Raw genomic sequence first — 19,882 nt, forward strand, 5'->3', positions numbered from 1 at the left:
GTGTCTGGAACCACATCCGGGACGTTCTGGAGGCTGTGAGGTCTCAATGGATTGAACTCCAATCCTTTTCCTCTCCTTCTATTTCCTAACCCGAACCAGAACAGCAGAACGTCTCCACCTCTGACCCTGGTTCTGCAGGTTTCTTCCTGTTAAAAGCTTTTTTTTTCCTTTTCACAGATGCTTCTGGTAAATATTTCGTGTTTATCTGTAAAAATGCTTTGAAATTATGTTTTATTCAGCAATATATGAATGAAAGTGAATTAAATTTGTCGAACACATCGTGGCAACTTGTAAGTAAAGCCAGTTAAATGATCTTGTTTCTGCATTTTATTAACTTGAGGTAATGACTTATTCACATGCATTATTTTTTTTTCTCTATGGCCTTTCAGGGGCTCCATAGAAAAACCTTAAAAACAAGTCTAACTACATTTAATCAGTTTGTTTTAATGAAACATCTTGTATTTCTTTAAGAAGCACTTTGATTTGCTTTGTGTCTGAATGGCGCTCTATATAAATTGTCCTTGCCTCAAACATGTCCAAAACTAGTCTTCAAAAACCTTTAAAACAAGTCTAAAATATGTCCAAAAAGACAAAACAAACACAACTTTATTTATTTATTTTACTTTATTATAGTTGAAATTGTACATAAACAGTCCACAAATATCCCCAAACTAATATAAATTTCTAAAAAATGTTTCTACTGCATTGTGCATGATCTTACTGATAGACGTGTGTGTGAGTGTGTGGAAGCCTGAGTGGGGATGTAATGACCATGAGTGTCCACCAGGTGGCGGCGGACCTTGGAGGGTCAGTGTGAGTGGGAGTCACTGCCTCGAACCAGACGCCTGCCTCCCTCTGGTGTCCGTTCGAGGTCATTACACCCACTCACACTGACTCTCCAAGGTCCGCCGCCACCGGGTGGACACTCATGGTCATTACATCCCCACTCAGGCTTCCACACATTCACACACATTGCATGCATTCTGATTGGATATCGTCGTATAATTCCTTGGGAATCCCTCGAATTACGTCATCGGAGAAACTCCTCGCCATTTTGAATATTTCAGTTCCGTCAACATTCAGATCGTCACCGGAACGTATAAAAACTCCCTCAAATTCAACACAGAAAAACAACTTCAACTAAATCGACATATTTTTGATTAGTTTGACTTTTAAGTTTTAACTTTTTATGGTTCTAAAAAAAAGTTGAGTGAGCAGGAAGAGGACAGGATTTGATTTGTTAATATAATAAAAATACATGACACACATTTACCATGTTATTGAAATAAATGCATTTGGATAAAACACAAAAAATAAGGTGTGGCAGTGTGTAGGAGTATGGTAGTAGTGTGTGACAGCTCCAATCTTAATACGATCAAATTAGTTTCATTGAGATCTTGATTATTAAAGAAACTACAAGTGTTTTTATGGAAAATGTTATGTTGGTTGAATTCAGACATTATTCAAGCTTATAAAGTTCCAATAAACTTCAGGCAAGTCAAAAGTTGTAAGCACTGGCCCAAAGGGCTGATATATCACTTTTAATTGCTATCAATAACAAGTCTACTGTTGATTTTTCCTGTATTATCATTTTTATCCCCAGTGGCAGAATGATTGTTATGATTTTATTAGATAAATTACGCAGTAGTTTAGAGGTTTATTGGGATTTTCACCAGTTTCTAAATCTATAGTTCATTATACTTTAGAGAAACACATCATTATTACTCTGACTTCATTATTGGCTTCTTCTTCACTGGAAATCCACAAACAGTCCTTCCAGGACTCAGTGACTCACATTAGGCTTTTGTTAAGAATAGAAACAATTACATATTCATTGAGAGCGGCTTCGGCCAAGTTCTACAGTCTGAAGTATGGCCCTCTTTGATTTTTGATTTTTATTTTAAATGTTGCAAAGAACAATAACTGGTGAAGGAATCTAGTAGTTAAACATTTGTTTTGTGTGTGACAACTGAACATATTGTATTCAGTTGTGTTTCTACACAGCTGGAGTTTCTCACACTGCCCAAGTTGGGAATAACAAAGCTCTAAATCCATGTTCAGGGACTTTCCAGGTTGGTTGGCGACGTCTCCTCAGCGCTCCACTTGCAGAAACATGGTCAAGGTAAGATTGGATGGACAGATAAGAGGTCAGAGGTCACTTTGTCCCACAGAACGTCGAGCTCTGAGAAGAACCAGTTTGAAGCAGTTTTGGAGACAAAGGAATAGCACCGTCACCATAGCAACGCATACATGACGAGGAACTGACCACTGTGAGGTTGAGGTGGTGCAAATGTATAAATGTGAACCCCGCGTTGCAGTTGTGCCTTCTTCATTGTAAACCCGGCCTGCTGTCATGACCTCCACCTCTGGCTCTGCCTCGTGGCAGCATTTGTTCCCTTCACCCTCCCTCCTTTCCTTTTTTCCTAGGTGGGCGTGTGCTGCATGCTGTGTGAGGTGTGGAGGAGTGCAGTGCTGATTTCCTGAGGTCTCTCACCTGTGGCAGGGTGTGGCTTCTCTCAACAATGCTCCTCTCTCCCTATAAAGCTGGCATCAGATGAAGACTCGGCGTCGGACCGTCAAACTACCAACAGTTAGTGGTGCCCTGCTCTGCCTTGCCTCAGTCTGTGTGGCTCTGTGTTAACCTGTCTCTCCTCTGCTGCAGTACCAGACCCCCCCTGCTGCACGGGATTTCATTTCCTCATTCAGCGGGGGAGTTTTGGAGAAACAGTTCTGCACTGCCTTACTCCCGAGGCAAATTAGACGTCAACTTTATTCCCTCAATATGGAATATGCTTTTGATAATGTCACTCATTAGGCGTGGTGTGTTTAATATTCTGTTTTGTCTTAATGCGCACCGACGCAGGGTTTGCTCTAGGAGCTCCACGCGTCTATTGCCGGACCTTCACTACTTCATGTCATTTGACCTGATTTAAGGATAAACTCTACTACCATAGTGGTTGGCCTGACCAGTCTGTTTGCAGAGGCTTAATTTAGGCAAAATTCACCGTTACTGGGTGCTGGGTGGTCCACTTGAGATACATATACATATTGTGATTTTATAGTGCAATTTATGTTAAAACAATGAAGGATTAAATTACTAAAATGTTAAGAGTAATGATTTTTGGTTGAGTTAGATAAATACATTTACATAAAGACTAAAATGAATAAATACATTTATGGGTCAAATGTATTGTAAAAAGTTAGACTTTGATTAAATGGTTAAAATAAGTATGTTTAGGTACATGATTTAATTTTACAAATGGAAAACAATTTAGGTTGAAACATGGTGGTAGATAGCAGATAATTCAGTTAATAAATCAATTAATAAAAATGATAAGAATTTCATGGTGTTAATTCATTGGAAACATTTGAACAGAGCTTTTTTTCTTCCTTTGTCTCTTTTTTACTCTTTTCTTTAAGGTTTTCAACCTGTTATATAAAAAGTTTATTTTCAGCACTTTCATGCGCTCTCCTGCTTTCATACTGAAGCCAAGTCTTTCATTATCGGGCCTCTGCTGCCATCTACTGATGGATGGTAAGAATAGCATTTATTCCTTCATATCAAGTGTTATTTGTTTCTCACAATAGGGCATGGGCCAATAGTAGAAAACATTACATTTGTTCACATAGTGTCATCATTTGTCTCAGTGTGTATGAGCCCAAACTACATTAATGTCCCTGCAACTTTTCCTGACTGGGTGAATCCAGCATGACTCAACCCCGTCCTTTGTCCCAAATATCTCCAGGAGTTTTGGAGTGTACGTGTCCAGTTGGCCTTGTGTTGATGTACTTGAGCTCCATCCATGTCCCGTCAAGCTGGGAAGCATCGAAAAGAAGAAATAAGCTTGACAATGTCCCCGTCTTGGGCACAGGCCGAAGCCCTGGGGGGACAGCTTGCTTCGGGGTGAGTGAAGGCAGACCTCAGTTTATGGCTACACATGTTCTGAAGTGTGGTTACTGTGAATAAATGGGATTTGTCTGAATCAGTCTGCTGGGGCTTTTGATGGTGTTGTGGATAGAAGTTCTGCAATACACCTAGAATATCCTCAGTTCAATCATTTGCTGGGGTTTATTGAGGTTTTCCAGGGAAATATGAGGTTATTTGATGTCTAAGATCAGGGAAATTACTTCCTATAGGCGGATGAGGTGTGTGCCGAGGGCCTTCAGGCCACCAGGGGCCCCAAAGCTGTATGTGCAGCCTCACCTGAGAAGAATTACAATTACCTGTCTTTTATATGCATGTTTATCAGGTGTTTATTATGTCCCCTATATGCTTAAAAAATATATATGTATGTATGAAACATTGTTACAGTTGGCGTTGTCATTTATAGATTATTATGCTGCCTCTACTGATGAATCAGAGATGAATCTGTTCTTTAACAAAACATCTTGGAAGGACCAGTCCTGCTTTAACAAAGATCCAGTTTTTCAGTGCCTCCACATGAAGCAGAATTAAAACAAGCAGAGTTGTTGTCCCCCAGGTGGCGCTGCCTGTGATCATACATGTGCTTTTTGAGCCTGAGTGGAGCAAGTCCTCCTGATTTGAACTTTGAACACAGATGAATGCATGAATAAAATCTAAACTGTATTTCATTAAATACATTTTAAAAAGAGTTTGTGAATTCATTCACTTTTCAGATTCACTTCTCTCATTAAAATTCAGTTTTACGATTCAATGTTTTGTGCCTCACATACTGGACTCTGCACTAGGCTAAACTAGTCGAACACAGATGATAAGAAATGGCTTTTATGACAGTAATTACAACTTTTACCTGGCATAAACTCCTCCGATACAAATACTAACTGGAAATACGATGTTCCCGGTGGTCAACTGGCCGGCTGGCATCCCGGGACAAATACCAGGGGACATCATGACTTTATTGTGATTCCCATTCAATAGATTCAATTTGAAATTAGACCATTCCAATTGAGATTTAAAGAATTCAAATTCACTTCCTGCTGGACCAAGGTTTATCCCATATCTATTGAAGGTTGTTTACCAAACAGAAATGATGCTGCATTCAAATTAAAATAGTAAAGTAGATGAGGAAACAAGGAGGAAGGAAGGAGTCCAGTCTGCTTTCCTTTATTGCCTCCAGCGACAGGACAGTTCACCTGTCAAACATTTTCCCCTGCGTGACTGGACGTCCTCTTTTAACCCCTCCCCGTCACCCACACACCCACTCCATTGCAAGAACCTCCGTCCAGGTGCCCACCACAATAAAATATAAAATAATGCTGCTACTCATATGGTCATTAAAAAAATGATAGCATGAGAGTGATTTTTGTTTTTTTAATTTTTATTTACAGGTTTCTGAGGTGGAAGCAGGGCACTATGTGTGTGTGATCTGAGAGCCGACTTGTGGCTGGAACTGGTGGATCCGGCCAACATTATCCAGGTAAAAATAGCCGGGATAAACAAGTGGGCTTTGGGCCTGTGGGGTGTTTGTACCCTCATTACTGGTACCACCTCTTTTTCGTGGTCTCTTCCTCCCCTAAAAACAGAAAATACATTAATAACTAAGTGTATTTTTTTTTTAAAAACAAACTCTTGAGCAGTTTGAGTGACGTCTTGTGAACATGAATGAGTTTAAGGTGAAGAGAGAGTTCATACATAATTGGAGGCGGTCGACCAGCCCGGGTACTTGGCCTCATGCAGCTGAGCTTCGGCTCTGGCTGCCTCATAGTACCGCTCCTGCTGAGGTCGCGATAACGACTTCCACTGTGGACAGATGACAACACATTGTCAGCACAGACACACAAAGACAAGCCAGCTTCTAAACATGAGTAATGAATTTGTATCTCCAACATGTAGGAGCAGACGACTTACCCTCTTTCCCACTACTGTATTCACAGCCGCGCTCCCTGTCAGGCCCAGCTCGGTGGCAACGACGGGCCTCTGCTCTTTTAAGAAGAGCATGTATGCGTTAGGCGGTTTTTTGATGTAATGGCCTGCATCGCCATCATCGTTGCCCCGCCTTCGTTTTCTGCAGGCACCAACAACAAATGTTCAGAGAAGCATTGAGGAAGAGTTCCAACATAAATCAACATGTAACAGGATGTTATGGTGTTACACTCTCATCCTCAGAGCCACAAGGGGACAGTGAACTCACCTTGAAGTGCCGCTGGCAGCAGGAGGAGGAGGAGCAGCAGGAGCAGCAGGAGGAGGAGGAGCAGGAGCAGTAGGAGGAGCAGGAGCAGGAGCAGCAGGAGGAGCAGGAGGAGCAGGAGCCACACTCTGGGTGTTGTTCACAAGACACTGTAGACAAAGGAAAAGTGTTAAATGCACAAGTTCCACAAGTTTGATTGATTATGAGGCGACACACACGAGTAGTGAGGTGATATTTAAAGACTAATTGAAGGAGGAAAGGTTAGTTTTTGTGGACTAAAGGGTTAAATAATGCCGTGTATTAAATTCAATGTCATTTGGATCAAAAGTGTCTTTTTTTTTAAAGCATATTTTGTTGTGTAATTAAAAGAGAGGTAATTTATCGATCACAATAACCAGCCAAAGTGTTTTCTATGTTTGCTACGTTTACAACTCAATGATCAACCATCAGTTGATGACATTTCATTTCTATTTCATCTCCTGAACAGTCCCACATTGCTCTACATCTTTAACTTCTGAACAACTGAAGTCACAGTCCAGATTTCTGCACTGACCTGAGGGAGGACGACTGCAGGGGCTTCAGGCGTCGCCTCAGGAGGCTGGACTGCCTGGTCGCCTCCTTCACCCACGACCAACTCAACGAGTTCTGCTGAGAAGCATTCCTCTAGGAAACCTCTCAGCATGTGGGCAATGTCCGTTCTAGAGATGGAAAGAGCGTTGAACATTAGGATGAGCTTCACAGTAAAAACTGTAACAAGAAAAATGATGCAAACACTGGAACAGTTCTTAACATCACAAAAGATTAAAGTATGATTTCACAGCAGTATATATATGAACACAACTGATCACAAGTCTAATAAACATAAACCACAATTAAATAGCTATAGCAACAATTCATGCTGAGTAAAAACACATTGTTAAATGTTACTTTTCCATTCTCTTCATTAGAACTTGAATGTATTTGGAGTTTTTTTTAAACTAAAAAGCTTCTCATCAGTGTTTAACTGTGTAAACCATGAAAACATCTCAGAAATTACAACTGAGAGCAACTTAAATAATACAACATGATTTAAAAACAACAGAATGTAAACATACTCCTCCGGAGGAACTGGCTCATCCTGGAGGATCTGGGAAGGGTCCAGCGTCTCATATTCTGCCATTCTAGAGATGGAAAAAGCGTTGAGTGTTAGAATGAGGTTCAATCACTTTAAAGCCAAATGTGTTACAAGAATAATGATATATACACTGGAACTAATATTTTTTAACATCAGAAATGACTGAATTTATGATTTCACAGCAGTATATATCAACACAACTGGTAACATTTCTTAATCAGATAAGTCAAACAAAACTCCATAAAGCTCCTTGTATATAAACTTCCTCTGACACCTTATAACAGTTCAACCTGCTCACAGGCCCAAAAACATGTCAACAATCCACCCTGATCACTTCTGATCTCATTTGTTTGTAAAAGTGGTCACACGCCAGACGGCAGCACAAAACCTTCGGAAAATACTCAATCTGTACTCCACTTTTTATAGACAGATGTAGCTGAGTGTTTAAACACAGATAACAAAGGAGATTAAACATAATTTCTACATTAATGAATTAATTTTGAGTGTGGCTACCGCTAGGTGCTGGCTAGCATAGGGACACTGCCCAGTGAGTTAAAATAGCAATATCTCTTAATTTTTTTCTATAAGTGTGTCTGAGCGAGAGAGGTGATACATATATGTGTGTAATAATAACTATATTTGTGGAAATAGTACCAGTAATAGTGAGAAAGTAGCCATAAAACTGCAGGTGTTTATCTGTTGCCTTGGAGACAGCCTCCGGTTCATCCATGTTAGCTTTAGCAGCTAGCATCAAACCTTGATGGATTTGTATTCTCAAACAAATGTTATTCAATAGTCGAGTGACCAATTTTTAAGGATATTTTAACTTACATCAGTTTTATAGTGTGAAATGTTACTTTTCCCACTTTCTTAGTTAAAACTTGGATGTTTGCATTAAGTGACATAAGTTTGCATTAAGTGACATAAGTGAAAATAAAGGTAAATCTCAATGCATCATGACTTACTTTGGTTGTTGAAGGCTGGAGGAAAAAATGGTGTGCTGAGAATCAATTCTCTATAGCCCGTTTTCGCTCTGCTCGTGTCCTCGACCCAACGCTCCAATGGCTGCAGCAACACTGAATGCTAGCGGGCTAGCAGCTAGCAGCGTCCAATTAAAGTCTAACTGTCGCTTGCAGCTTCCGGAAGCTTCCGGAAGCTCCATCAGCGGTGATGTCTCGACAGTGAATGTGTCAAAAACATTGGTTTTCTGTAACTGCATAGTCAAGCTTGTTTGGGGAAAAATTATACTTTGAATTATTTATATTTCTGCCATTTTAATGTTCATTTAAAAATGGAAGCAATTAAAAAAAAATTTGAATTTTTGAAAGTTTGTTGATATATATGTATATATTGATAATTATATTATTTATATTAATTAATAATTATGTCATTATATGAATTCATTATATATAATTATTATTGGGTCATATATGCGAGATCGCGCTGTCGGAAAAGCTACGCGGCGGGCTGGTGTTTCGGATTAACTGGTTTTCGTGTTAACTGGTTCCCTACATAGGATATTCCACCCCAGACAGAACTAGAAGGTCACTAGTTAACAGGGACGCTAGATAATCCGAAACACCTGCGACAAGCGTGACTGAACAAGTTACAGCAACACGTTATTCCTGTCAATGAGCACAACATCATTAATCCCTATGGGTGGGAAAACAAAAGTAAAATAAAACGGAGGAAGAAGGACAGTCAAAGGTTACAGGTAAGACCGTTGTTGGTGATGTTGGCAGGATTGGAGGAGGTTTAACACTGAGTTTTCAGCAAATTAGTTTATTTGTCCTGCTTGCCTTGTTTACATGTTGTCTGGATGGTTGGATTGGTTTGATTACTGGAAGTTGGATTATTTAAAATTAATATGTTGCATGAATAGACAGCCTGTGGCCATGAGACCGACTGAGTGCCTGTCTGGGGGGAGTTGATACTCTTTGATTGTTCACTGTAAATTATCTGTCAGCATTTTGACTCTTAACATTACTTTGTCAATATTTAGTAGTACTGTGACAATTGTAGTGTGTATTACACAAGTCTACAATTACACGTGTAAAGCTTGATGCCAACGTCAACACTCACACACACACACACACACACACACACACACACACACACACACACACACACACACACACACACACACACACACACACACACACACACACACACACACACACACACAAACACACACACACACACACACACACACACACACACACACACACACACACACACACACACACACACACACACACACACACACACACACACACAGGTATCTTTGGCATCTCCTCTGCACTGACGGATACAGGGCCAGTCGACGCAGGCAGTGATGCCATCCGATACAAATTGACACCACCACCAGCTGTTGCCCAGCCTTAGATATGTTAGGAGATCTGTCAATTATATTTTTTTTAATAATTTTTTTGCATGTGAGAAGATCAGAGAGCTATGTATATGTTTCATGGCTGCCCAGCACTGAATAGATCTAATGTGAAGAAGTGAGACAGCCACAGCAGTCAGCATTCTCTCACATTTAAACCAGACAAGTCCTGCACATCCAGAAGCACAACACGGCCACTTATAAGGTAAGTTTGACTAAACAACCACCCAGACTGCAGCTTATCTACTGTGCTTTGTCTTATTTGTCTCAGGGTCATATAAAAATACTGTGACCACTATTTTCAGCACTTTCATGCGCTCTCCTGCTTTCATACTGAAGCCAAGTCTTTCATTATCGGGCCTCTGCTGCCATCTACTGATGGATGGTAAGAATAGCATTTATTCGTTCTTATCAAGTGTTATTTTTTTCTCACAATAGGGCATGGGCAAATAGTAGAAAACATTACATTTGTTCACATAGTGTCATCATTTGTCTCAGTGTGTATGAGCCCAAATTACATTAATGTCCCTGCAACTTTTCCTGACCGGGTGAATCCAGCATGACTCAACCCCGTCCTTTGTCCCAAATATCTCCAGGAGTTTTGGAGTGTAGTGTCCAGTTTTGACCAAAAGGTTTGTTCCAGATGAGGTTCACTGCGATTACCCGTGTACGTTTTACTTCCTGGTGTCAGGTAGTAAAACGATATTTACAAACTGACAACATGACTTTGAGGCAGTATCACCTGCATCTCAGCTCAGGACTCAGTGTTGCTTTATGTCTGTTGCTCTTAAGAAAGCTGTAATAAAAAATGAGTGTCGTGTCCCTTTTGTACATGGCTAATAAAAAATAATAATAAAAAAAAACAGTGAGCTGAGATACTGAGACATGTCGGACTGTAAACACTGTTTCACATTCAACATATTTTGAGAGATTCATAAGTAATTCCTAAATATCTGAACTATTTTTCTGTGAAAACTTTGAAATCACTCTTGATCGATTGTATTGAAGTTTAAAAGTGAAATTATGATTTTGACATATAGTTAGTGGAACCATGAATTTAATGTTTTGTTTTGTTTTCCAATTGTCACTTAACTATTTAAAGATATTTTAAGATAAAGTTGAAATCTATAAGTTTTTTTTGTTGTTTTTTTTAATACTTTTTATTTATCTTTGTTCTTATAGACATAGAAAACAAACCGCGAAAAGCAATACAAAAGGGGCATCACACTTTTCAGTCAGTCAAAAAAGGATTATCTTCCCTTCTCTTTCTAAACGAGGTCCATTTCCTCCATTGTTGTGTTCAGTCACCTGCTTTGATTCTCAGGTGAAAAGTCATTTTCTCCATTGTTGTGTTCAGTCACCTGCTTTGATTCTCAGGTGAAAAGTCATTTTCTCCATTGTTGTGTTCAGTCACCTGCTTTGATTCTCAGGTGAAAAGTCATTTCCTCCATTGTTGTGTTCAGTCACCTGCTTTGATTCTCAGGTGAAAAGTCATTTTCTCCATTGAATAGATTTCCTCCATGACGGAAATCCAGTGTCCTGTTCCTGGAACATGGCTCTTTAACCAGTTCCTAGTAATGACCTTCTTAAAAGCAATGATCATTATTTTAAAGAGGTACCTGTCTTCCTTCCAGATGATTCCTTCTGGGAACAATTCCAGACACAGAACCCGTGGGTCCCTGGGAACCTTGTATTTTAGGATGTCCTCCAGAACACCAACACTGTCGTCCCAAAAAGGTTGTAGTTTGGGGCATGACCAGAAAATATGACCGTGATTGGCATTATATTCTCCACATTGTCTCCAACACCTTTGTTGTGTTCCAGTCTGTTTGCTTTTGATTTGCGGTGTGATCAAAAAGCCCGTCAGATGTTTCCAACCAAACTGTCTCCAGCGTTTAGAGCTTGTGGAGCGGTGTTGTGTCACATAGCATTCTCCAGTCATTCTCTGAAATGTCGGTATGTAGTTCATCTTCCCATTTAGATTTTAAATACAGTGAGGTACTACCTGTACATTTCTGAAGACATGCATACAGTTTACAGACGGCTTTGGAAGGCATTTTCTCATCAGCATCCAGCATCATTTTTATCAGCACACTGCTCTCTGATGATATACATGTTTGTACCTGAGTGTCAAAGAAGTGTCTTAGTTGTAAGTAACAGAACAGGTCTTTACTTTCGAGTTTATATTCATGTTTAACCTTTTCAAAAGACTTAAAATTGTTCCCTTCTGTCAGTGTGCATATGGCTGTTATACCTCTATCCCTCCATGTTGGGAAGGTTTTGTCAGTTTGTCCTGGTATGAAAAGAGTTGTCTGGGAAGGCCATAGCAGCAACCTAATGTCTCCTTCCAATTGATATTTTCTAACTACAACTGTCCAGATTTGTAATGTTTGGGAAACAGTAAAGTTGTCATCTTCCTGGTGTGTGTAGTACTTGTCTCCTCGCCTGGTCTGAGGTAGATTACTGCTCTGGGAGAGCTCTATGTTCTTCCATTGGGCATAATATTCTGGAGAACACCAACACACCATGTATTGTAACTGGTCTTCTCTTAAACTGGGCAGTGCAAGGCCCCCCTCCTGTTTCTCAAGTTGAAGTGTTTTGAGTTTGACTCTTGGTTTTTTGCCTCCCCAAATGAATCGTGAGATTTGCTTGTCCCATGTTGTGAATTGGTGGTCTGGTATTCCAACTGGTAAAGAGAGAAAAAGGTACAGCAGTCTAGGTAGGATATTCAGTTTTATTGCCTCAATTCTTGAGCTAAAATCTAAAGTTATTGATCGCCATTTTGATAGGTCTTTCTGTATGGCGTTGTTCATTTTGTTATAATTTGCTTTATAGAGTTTACTCAAATCTTTTGTAAGGAAGACTCCAAGATATTTTATAGTTCCCAAGTCCCATTTTAATTTATACTTCTGTCTGATAAAGCTATTTGGTGTGTAGTTCAAACACATAACCTGTGTTTTATTTATAGTTAATTTGTAACCAGACTTCAGCCCATTATTATCTAAGACTGACATGAGTTTAGGAAATGTTGAGTCTGGATTCTTTAAGCATGTGATAATATCGTCAGCAAATAATCCTATTTTATGTTCTTCTTGTGATATTGTTTAAGTTGGTCATTGTGTCTAGTTTCCTGGGCTAACGGCTCTATGATAGAGCAAATAGGCTGGGGCTCAGACAACATCCCTGCAGGGTGCCTCTATATAGTGTGAAACTATCTGTTGAGGAACCATTGATCTTAATTCTGGCGGTTGGCTCATCATAGAGGGATTGGATTCATTTAATACATTGACTGCTGAAACTCATTCTCTCCAACACAGAGACAAGAAAGGGCCAGCTGACCCGGTCCAAGGCCTTCTCTGCATGGAGGCTAACTAAGGCTGCACTTGTTTTGTGTTTGTTAATGGTCTCTATGAGCTGTATTGTCCTTCTAATATGATCTTGGGTTTGTCGGCCCTTTATGAAACCTGTCTGGTCTTCATCTCTCAGCCCTGGTAGTCAATATTCCAGTCTTTTGGATATTATTGAAGTAAATCATTTGTAATGAACATTCAGAACAGAGATTGGTCGGTACGACTCACAGTATTCCTTATTTGGACCTTCTTTGGGGAGAACAGATATTATGGCTTCCCTCCAGGAGGGGGGTCTTAGCAGCTTGAGTGTCCAGTTCAATGAGTCCAACAACAAGGGGGGACGTCCTGCCTGAAGGTCTTCTACCACTCATTAGGGGGTCCATCACTCCCTGGACTTTTGTTAGTCTTCAGTTTACTGATGGCTTTGTCCAGCTCTTCTTTTGTTATTGGAGAGGTTAGATCTGTGTTTTGATTATTACCTATAGAGGGGAGATCCAGTTTTAACAAATATTTTTTTATATCTGCTTTGTTTGTATTCTCGGGTGAGGAATATAACATTCTATAATAATCTTTAAATATTTTTTTAATAATGTCTGGTTCATGTGTTATTTCATTGCTGGATGGTTCTCTGATTGTGTGAACTGAATGTTTTTTTTTTTTGTGATCTGAGGCGCTTTGCCAGAATCTTTGTGGCTTTGGGTCCAGATTCATAGAATATTTGTTTTGTAAATCGTCGTTTCTTTTCCACCGCCTCAAGTACCATAGTGTCTGTCTTTTCTTATTTTTTGAATTTCTTCTACCAGTTCATCACTATGGTCTGTTTGTTGTTGTTTTTCAAGTGTCCTTAACTGTTGATGTGATTTATTTTATTTAAGCCTTTTAATTTTATTTATTTAAGATGTTCTTGAGATCAGATTACCTCTCATTACTGCTTTGACAGTGTCCCAGACTATTGTTGGCTCAACATTGTTATTTCCATTATGTTAATGCATTCTTTAATTTCTCTCTTTAGATCTTCCACAGTAGTCATATTGTTTAGAATTCATAAGTTCAGTCTCCATAAAGTGAAATCTATACGTTTTAATGGGAAAAGAGACGTTCTTTTTTTAAATATCCTTGGCTTGAATACCATTGTGAGATACATTATTACCTTTGCCAACAAAAGTTGGGTGACCAACAAAGTTCTATTCTTTATTTTTACTTTAATTTGTATTTATTTATTTATTTAAATAGACATGATAAAAAGTATGAGGATTTTAACTTCCAAAACAATCTCTGCTTGTGTAGTTGAAGATGAAGATGATTGTGTATGTTATAATCATTGTTTATTACAGTAATCATCTATTACTGTCATGAAGCATGTGGAGAGGGCAAAGTTTCCTGGTGGATATTTGTACTAGTCTCTGGCGCCATCGTATGGACAACAGCATTCAGGGGCCATTTTTATCTTGCACATTGATTCTTTTTATTAAAAATTGTCATGAAATATTTGTGGATACAGTCAGGGTGGCATCAGTAGCTGCATCAATATTGTGATCATAATAACAGTATAGGTTGTTGACATGTAGGTGAAGGCAAATTGATTTACATGATTGCACCATTCCAACACAAAGCAATCCACATTGCTTTAGAAGGACATATAGAAAATACACTACAACAAGATTAAAGTAGAAAAAGACCACAAATAAAGTAAAAACTTAATTGCGATAAAGGTAATAAAATAAGTAAAATCTATTGTTTAATGGAAAGCCTGAGCAAAGAATGGTGTTTTAAGGCCTAATTGACAGGACATGAGTGTGTCAACCATTGTGAGGTGTTGGGATGTTTGTTCCACTGATGAGAGAGTAGGAACCAAAAGTTCCTTCACCTTGTTTCTTCTGACTCTGAAACACTGAGTCAACCTCTTTCTGAGGACCTGGAGGGTCTGGAGGTTTCATTGTCACTTCACATGGATGACATCACACTGTCAGTATACATACTTCCACCACCGTCACCATATCACCCAGTTCACCTCTCCCTCTCATGCAGCAGCACCGCCACTCTGGTCTACACCCTCAACACCACCCGCCTGGAGTCCTGGACTACTGCAGCTCCCTCCTGTCTGGTCTGTCTCTGGTCTGTCTCTTGTCTGTCTCTGGTCTGTCTGGTCTGTCTGGTCTCTCTCTGGTCTCCCTCTGGTCTCTCTCTGGTCTCCCTCTGGTCTGTCTCTGGTCTGTCTCTGGTCTGTCTCTGGTCTGTCTCTGGTCTCCCTCTGGTCTCCCTCTGGTCTGTCTCTGGTCTCCCTCTGGTCTGTCTCTGGTCTGTCTCTGGTCTCTCTCTGGTCTGTCTCTGGTCTGTCTCTGGTCTCTCTCTGGTCTCTCTGGTCTCCCTCTGGTCAGCCTGGTCTCTCTCTGGTCTCTCTCTGGTCTGTCTCTGGTCTGTCTCTGGTCTGTCTCTGGTCTCCCTCTGGTCTCTCTCTGGTCTGTCTCTGGTCTCCCTCTGGTCTCCCTCTTGTCTGTCTCTGGTCTCCCTCTGGTCTGTCTCTGGTCTCCCTCTGGTCTCCCTCTGGTCTCTCTGGTCTCTCTCTGGTCTCCCTCTGGTCTCCCTCTGGTCTGTCTCTGGTCTCCCTCTGGTCTCTCTCTGGTCTGTCTCTGGTCTCTCTCTGGTCTCTCTGGTCTCCCTCTGGTCTCTCTCTGGTCTCTCTGGTCTCCCTCTGGTCTCTCTCTGGTCTCTCTGGTCTCTCTGGTCTCTCTGGTCTCTCTCTGGTCTCTCTGGTCTCCCTCTGGTCTGTCTCTGGTCTGTCTCTGGTCTCTCTCTGGTCTGTCTGGTCTCTCTCTGGTCTCCCTCTGGTCTCTCTCTGGTCTCCCTCTGGTCTGTCTCTGGTCTGTCTCTGGTCTCTCTCTGGTCTGTCTCTGGTCTGTCTCTGGTCTCTCTCTGGTCTCTCTGGTCTCCCTCTGGTTAGCCTGGTCTCTCTCTGGTCTCTCTCTGGTCTGTCTCTGGTCTGTCTCTGGTCTGTCTCTGGTCTCTCTCTGGTCTCTCTCTGGTCTCCCTCTGGTCTCTCTCTGGTCTCCCTCTGGTCTCTCTGGTCTCCCTCTGGTCTCTCTCTGGTCTGTCTCTGGTCTCCCTCTGGTCTCCCTCTTGTCTGTCTCTGGTCTCCCTCTGGTCTGTCTCTGGTCTCCCTCTGGTCTCCCTCTGGTCTCTCTGGTCTCTCTCTGGTCTCCCTCTGGTCTGTCTCTGGTCTCCCTCTGGTCTGTCTCTGGTCTCCCTCTGGTCTCCCTCTGGTCTCTCTCTGGTCTCTCTCTGGTCTCTCTGGTCTCCCTCTGGTCTCTCTCTGGTCTCTCTGGTCTCCCTCTGGTCTCTCTGGTCTCTCTGGTCTCTCTGGTCTCTCTGGTCTCTCTCTGGTCTCTCTGGTCTCCCTCTGGTCTTTCTGGTCTCTCTGGTCTCTCTCTGGTCTCCCTCTGGTCTCTCTCTGGTCTCCCTCTGGTCTCTCTCTGGTCTCCCTCTGGTCTCTCTCTGGTCTCCCTCTGGTCTGCCTGGTCTCTCTCTGGTCTCTCTCTGGTCTCCCTCTGGTCTCTCTCTGGTCTCTCTGGTCTCCCTGGTCTCCCTCTGGTCTGCCTGGTCTCCGTCAGGCCACCAGGCCCCCAAAGCTCCCCTCCCCTGACAGCACGTCACTGATCATATATGGGTTTGACTTTCTGAAATGAGACAAAATATATTGAACATTTTCATGATATTGTAATTTTTGGAACAGTGACTGCAGAGGACTTTGGATCGTCGAGACCAGCAGCCTTCTGGGAAATCCCAGGACATTATTGTCTGTCTCACAAAGGACGACACCTGGTTGTAGATATTTCAGATCCATGTGAGGCCCTTTGCTTCCATTCCATTTGGGGTCACATCCTGCAGCAGAAGGGAAAGTCATCACTTGTGTGCAGCCAGTGACGTGATGTGTGACTGTAACATATTGAAGAATCTATTTCAAACTACATACTGCAGAGAAATTAAAAGTTGGTGTCAAAATTAATCCTCAGCCGACTGATTCAATTCTTCATTGTCAGCAGATACAGTAAATTGTGAAACAGAAGATATTGTGACTCGTTGCAATAATATAAATTAAATGTAACTGAGTTAACCTGTATCACTGAAGCAAACAAACCTGTTGAGCTTTCAGAGCCTGGCTGGAGGGTTTTGGCTGCTCTGCTCCTCCCACACAACAAACTGTATGAGCAGCCAGATCAGGAACAGACCAGGAAGTGCTTTTCTTCTCCAGAGTCTCCACACCTGAACGCCACTGGGAAGCCACACACTCCCAAACTATTTGACTCAAGAAAGGTGTTTTTCTTTGCACAATAATAACTTCACTTCTTTTGTTCCATGTGTTGTTAGGAGCAGAGCAATTGTTCACACTGCTTGAACCGTTTTGAAGTGTTTTTGTCTATTTTACAAATGTGCTATTTGAAGTGAAACATACATGTTAACATTGGTGCGTGTATTTAACTCTCAGCGTCCTGAAATACAACAGTTTGTTCTGGAGCAGCGACTGGACCACTCCTGCTTCTCCACTCTTCTATATGAATGTGTTGGATCATTTCCATCCCTGTTTGTATGTCCAGCTCTTTGACAGGACAAAACATGGCAGCAATAATGAACGACGAGGTCTTCAAGGTTTTTACCACTCACGCCACGATCGTCCTCGGGAAGGTTTTCCTGATGGACCTTTGACTGTCTACTACTGCTTCTCCAGAGGGGGAACTGTCTCTCACTTCTTTATCTTCAGAAATAAGTATCGAGTTAATGAGTTAGTTATTTTGTAATGGTGCTAGCTCTGGAAAGTCTTATGAGTGAGATTAAATATGATGTTTTTTTCCCTCTTCCTGGATTCATTACATGGATATTTGACCCGACTGGTTCAATTCAATTCAATTCAACTTTATTTACGTAGCACCAAATACAGAACAGTCATTCCTCTGTGCTTTTAACAGAGAAAAGAGAAAAACCCAACGGATCCTGGTGACTTCTGATGTGCAACAACAACAATTGTGTATACATGAATTCTCTCTCTATCTTTGAAGGCCTTTGCAAATGAGGAAGATGTGGCCCTGAAGACTGCAGAGGATGGAAAGAAGCTGCTGAGGACTCATCCAGATGTAGAGCGAGTGAGAAGGTTGGATGATGGAGGCTGCAAACAGACACAATCCTTCTCTGCTTATTCAATTCAGTCTGTGCACGATGGACGTGTTTCACCCAGATTTTGGCTGGCTTGTTTTCAATGTGCAGGTGTCACCAGAATGACCTGGAGACCGCTGTGCCCTTGGTGCTGGTGGGCCTCCTCCACACTCTGACTGGACCTGAGCTTTCTTCTGCCCAGCTTCACTTTGGCCTCTTCACCGGGGCTCGGCTCCTCCACAGCATCTCGTACCTGGGCGCTCTGCCGCAGCCCTGCAGGGCCCTGCCATGGATGCTGGGTATGGGGATCAACTTCTCCATGGTGTGCAGGGTGCTCTACACAGTCCTGGTTCTGTAGAGCCCAGAAGACTTGACACACATCCACAGCAGGCTGTTTCTTCCTTTAGAACCGCTGCAGCTTTTGTACCATTATCCATCCGTCTTTGTAATGAATTTCAGGCTTTATTGATGCAGCCTGTTTTTATTGCAAGAGCAGTCACATTTATCTATTCACACACACAATCATTCACACAGTCTAAAACAATGGTCGCTCATTCATACTGAATGTGTTCAAACCTCTTTTTCCAATGAAGGCTGTCCTGCCACACCCGCCACAACACCTGGCACCACACCAGATGTTCACCATGACTCTGCAAAAATAACCTTTGTGTACATTCCACAGCCTGGCAGCTATATGATCAATCTACTGATGTGTTTTTGATGTGATTTGATATCAGATGTGATCAGTCTGTAACATCTAGTGAAGCTAAAATGAGAAATGAAATGCTTGCTGTCCTTTACCTTTGTGTGTGTTTCATGTTAGCACTTGACGCTAACGCACCAGGCCTGAAGCACCAAACACATCGCTTCGCCTCACTTCATTTCAAAGCTCTGATTTTGTTCACATCTCACCACAGACCCAGAGTGTGACACATTTTAAAAATGACTGAAATGCATTTTCAGCAACGTTTCCTCATTTTTCAGTACGTGGCATATTTTTTTTCGTTATAGTATTTCGCGTTTAAAAAAAACGTGTAGTTCACTGGTTCTTCTAAAGAATGAACTCATTACTATGGTGGATTTTGATGAATTTCGAGGATTTCATTCTTTATGTATTTTTACCATCTTTCATTCATTTGAATGAGATAAAATTAAGGACAGTCATGAAGATTCCCTCAGCTGGTGGTGAAGACTGATCCTAACTTTGAACACAGATGAAAGCATGAATAAAATCAAAACTGTAGTTCATTCAATTGAAACAAAGCTCCAGAATTCATTAACTTTTCACGTTCACTTCTCTCCATTCAAATTCAGTTTTACGATTCAATGTTTTGTGCCACACATCCAGGACCTGGCGCCAGGATAAACTAGTCGAACATCGTAGAGGAGAAATGGCTTTTACGACAGCAATACGCTTTACGATCTTTACCTGGCATAAACCCCTCCGATACAGATATTATCTGGAAATACGATGTGCCCGGTGGTCAACTGGCCGGCTGGCATCCCAGGACAAATCCCAGGGGGTCGACATGACTTCATTGAGATATTCATTCAAACCAATAGATTGAATCTCAAATTAGGCCATTTTCCATTTAAAGAATTCAAATTCACTTCCTGCTGGCCCAAGGTTTATCCCATACATATGAAGGTTGTTTACGAAAACAGAAATGATGCTGCATTCAAATGACGGTAGGAAAGTAGATGAGAAAACATCTTCAGTGAAGCTGCAGCGACGACCAGAAACTGAAGTTTGTTGTGGACTTCTGAGTTTTATTTT

The 19,882-nt window shown here is 41.4% G+C and overlaps 1 protein-coding gene across 1 annotated transcript; it reads left to right on the top strand.

The window, feature by feature from the left end:
- Positions 1-17,571: 17,571 nt before the first annotated feature.
- Positions 17,572-18,463, top strand: LOC308143603 (microsomal glutathione S-transferase 1-like; the record flags this gene model as incomplete). The annotated part of the gene is made up of 3 exons (XM_080514466.1): positions 17,572-17,640; positions 18,012-18,103; positions 18,217-18,463. The coding sequence occupies 3 exons, from the start codon at positions 17,572-17,574 to the stop codon at positions 18,461-18,463; spliced, it is 408 nt and encodes a 135-aa protein (XP_080370592.1).
- Between the last annotated feature and the right edge of the window lie 1,419 nt (positions 18,464-19,882).

The sequence above is a fragment of the Blennius ocellaris genome, assembly GCF_963422515.1.
Source record: "Blennius ocellaris genome assembly, chromosome: 18".
In the NCBI taxonomy this organism is placed as follows: domain Eukaryota; kingdom Metazoa; phylum Chordata; class Actinopteri; order Blenniiformes; family Blenniidae; genus Blennius; species Blennius ocellaris.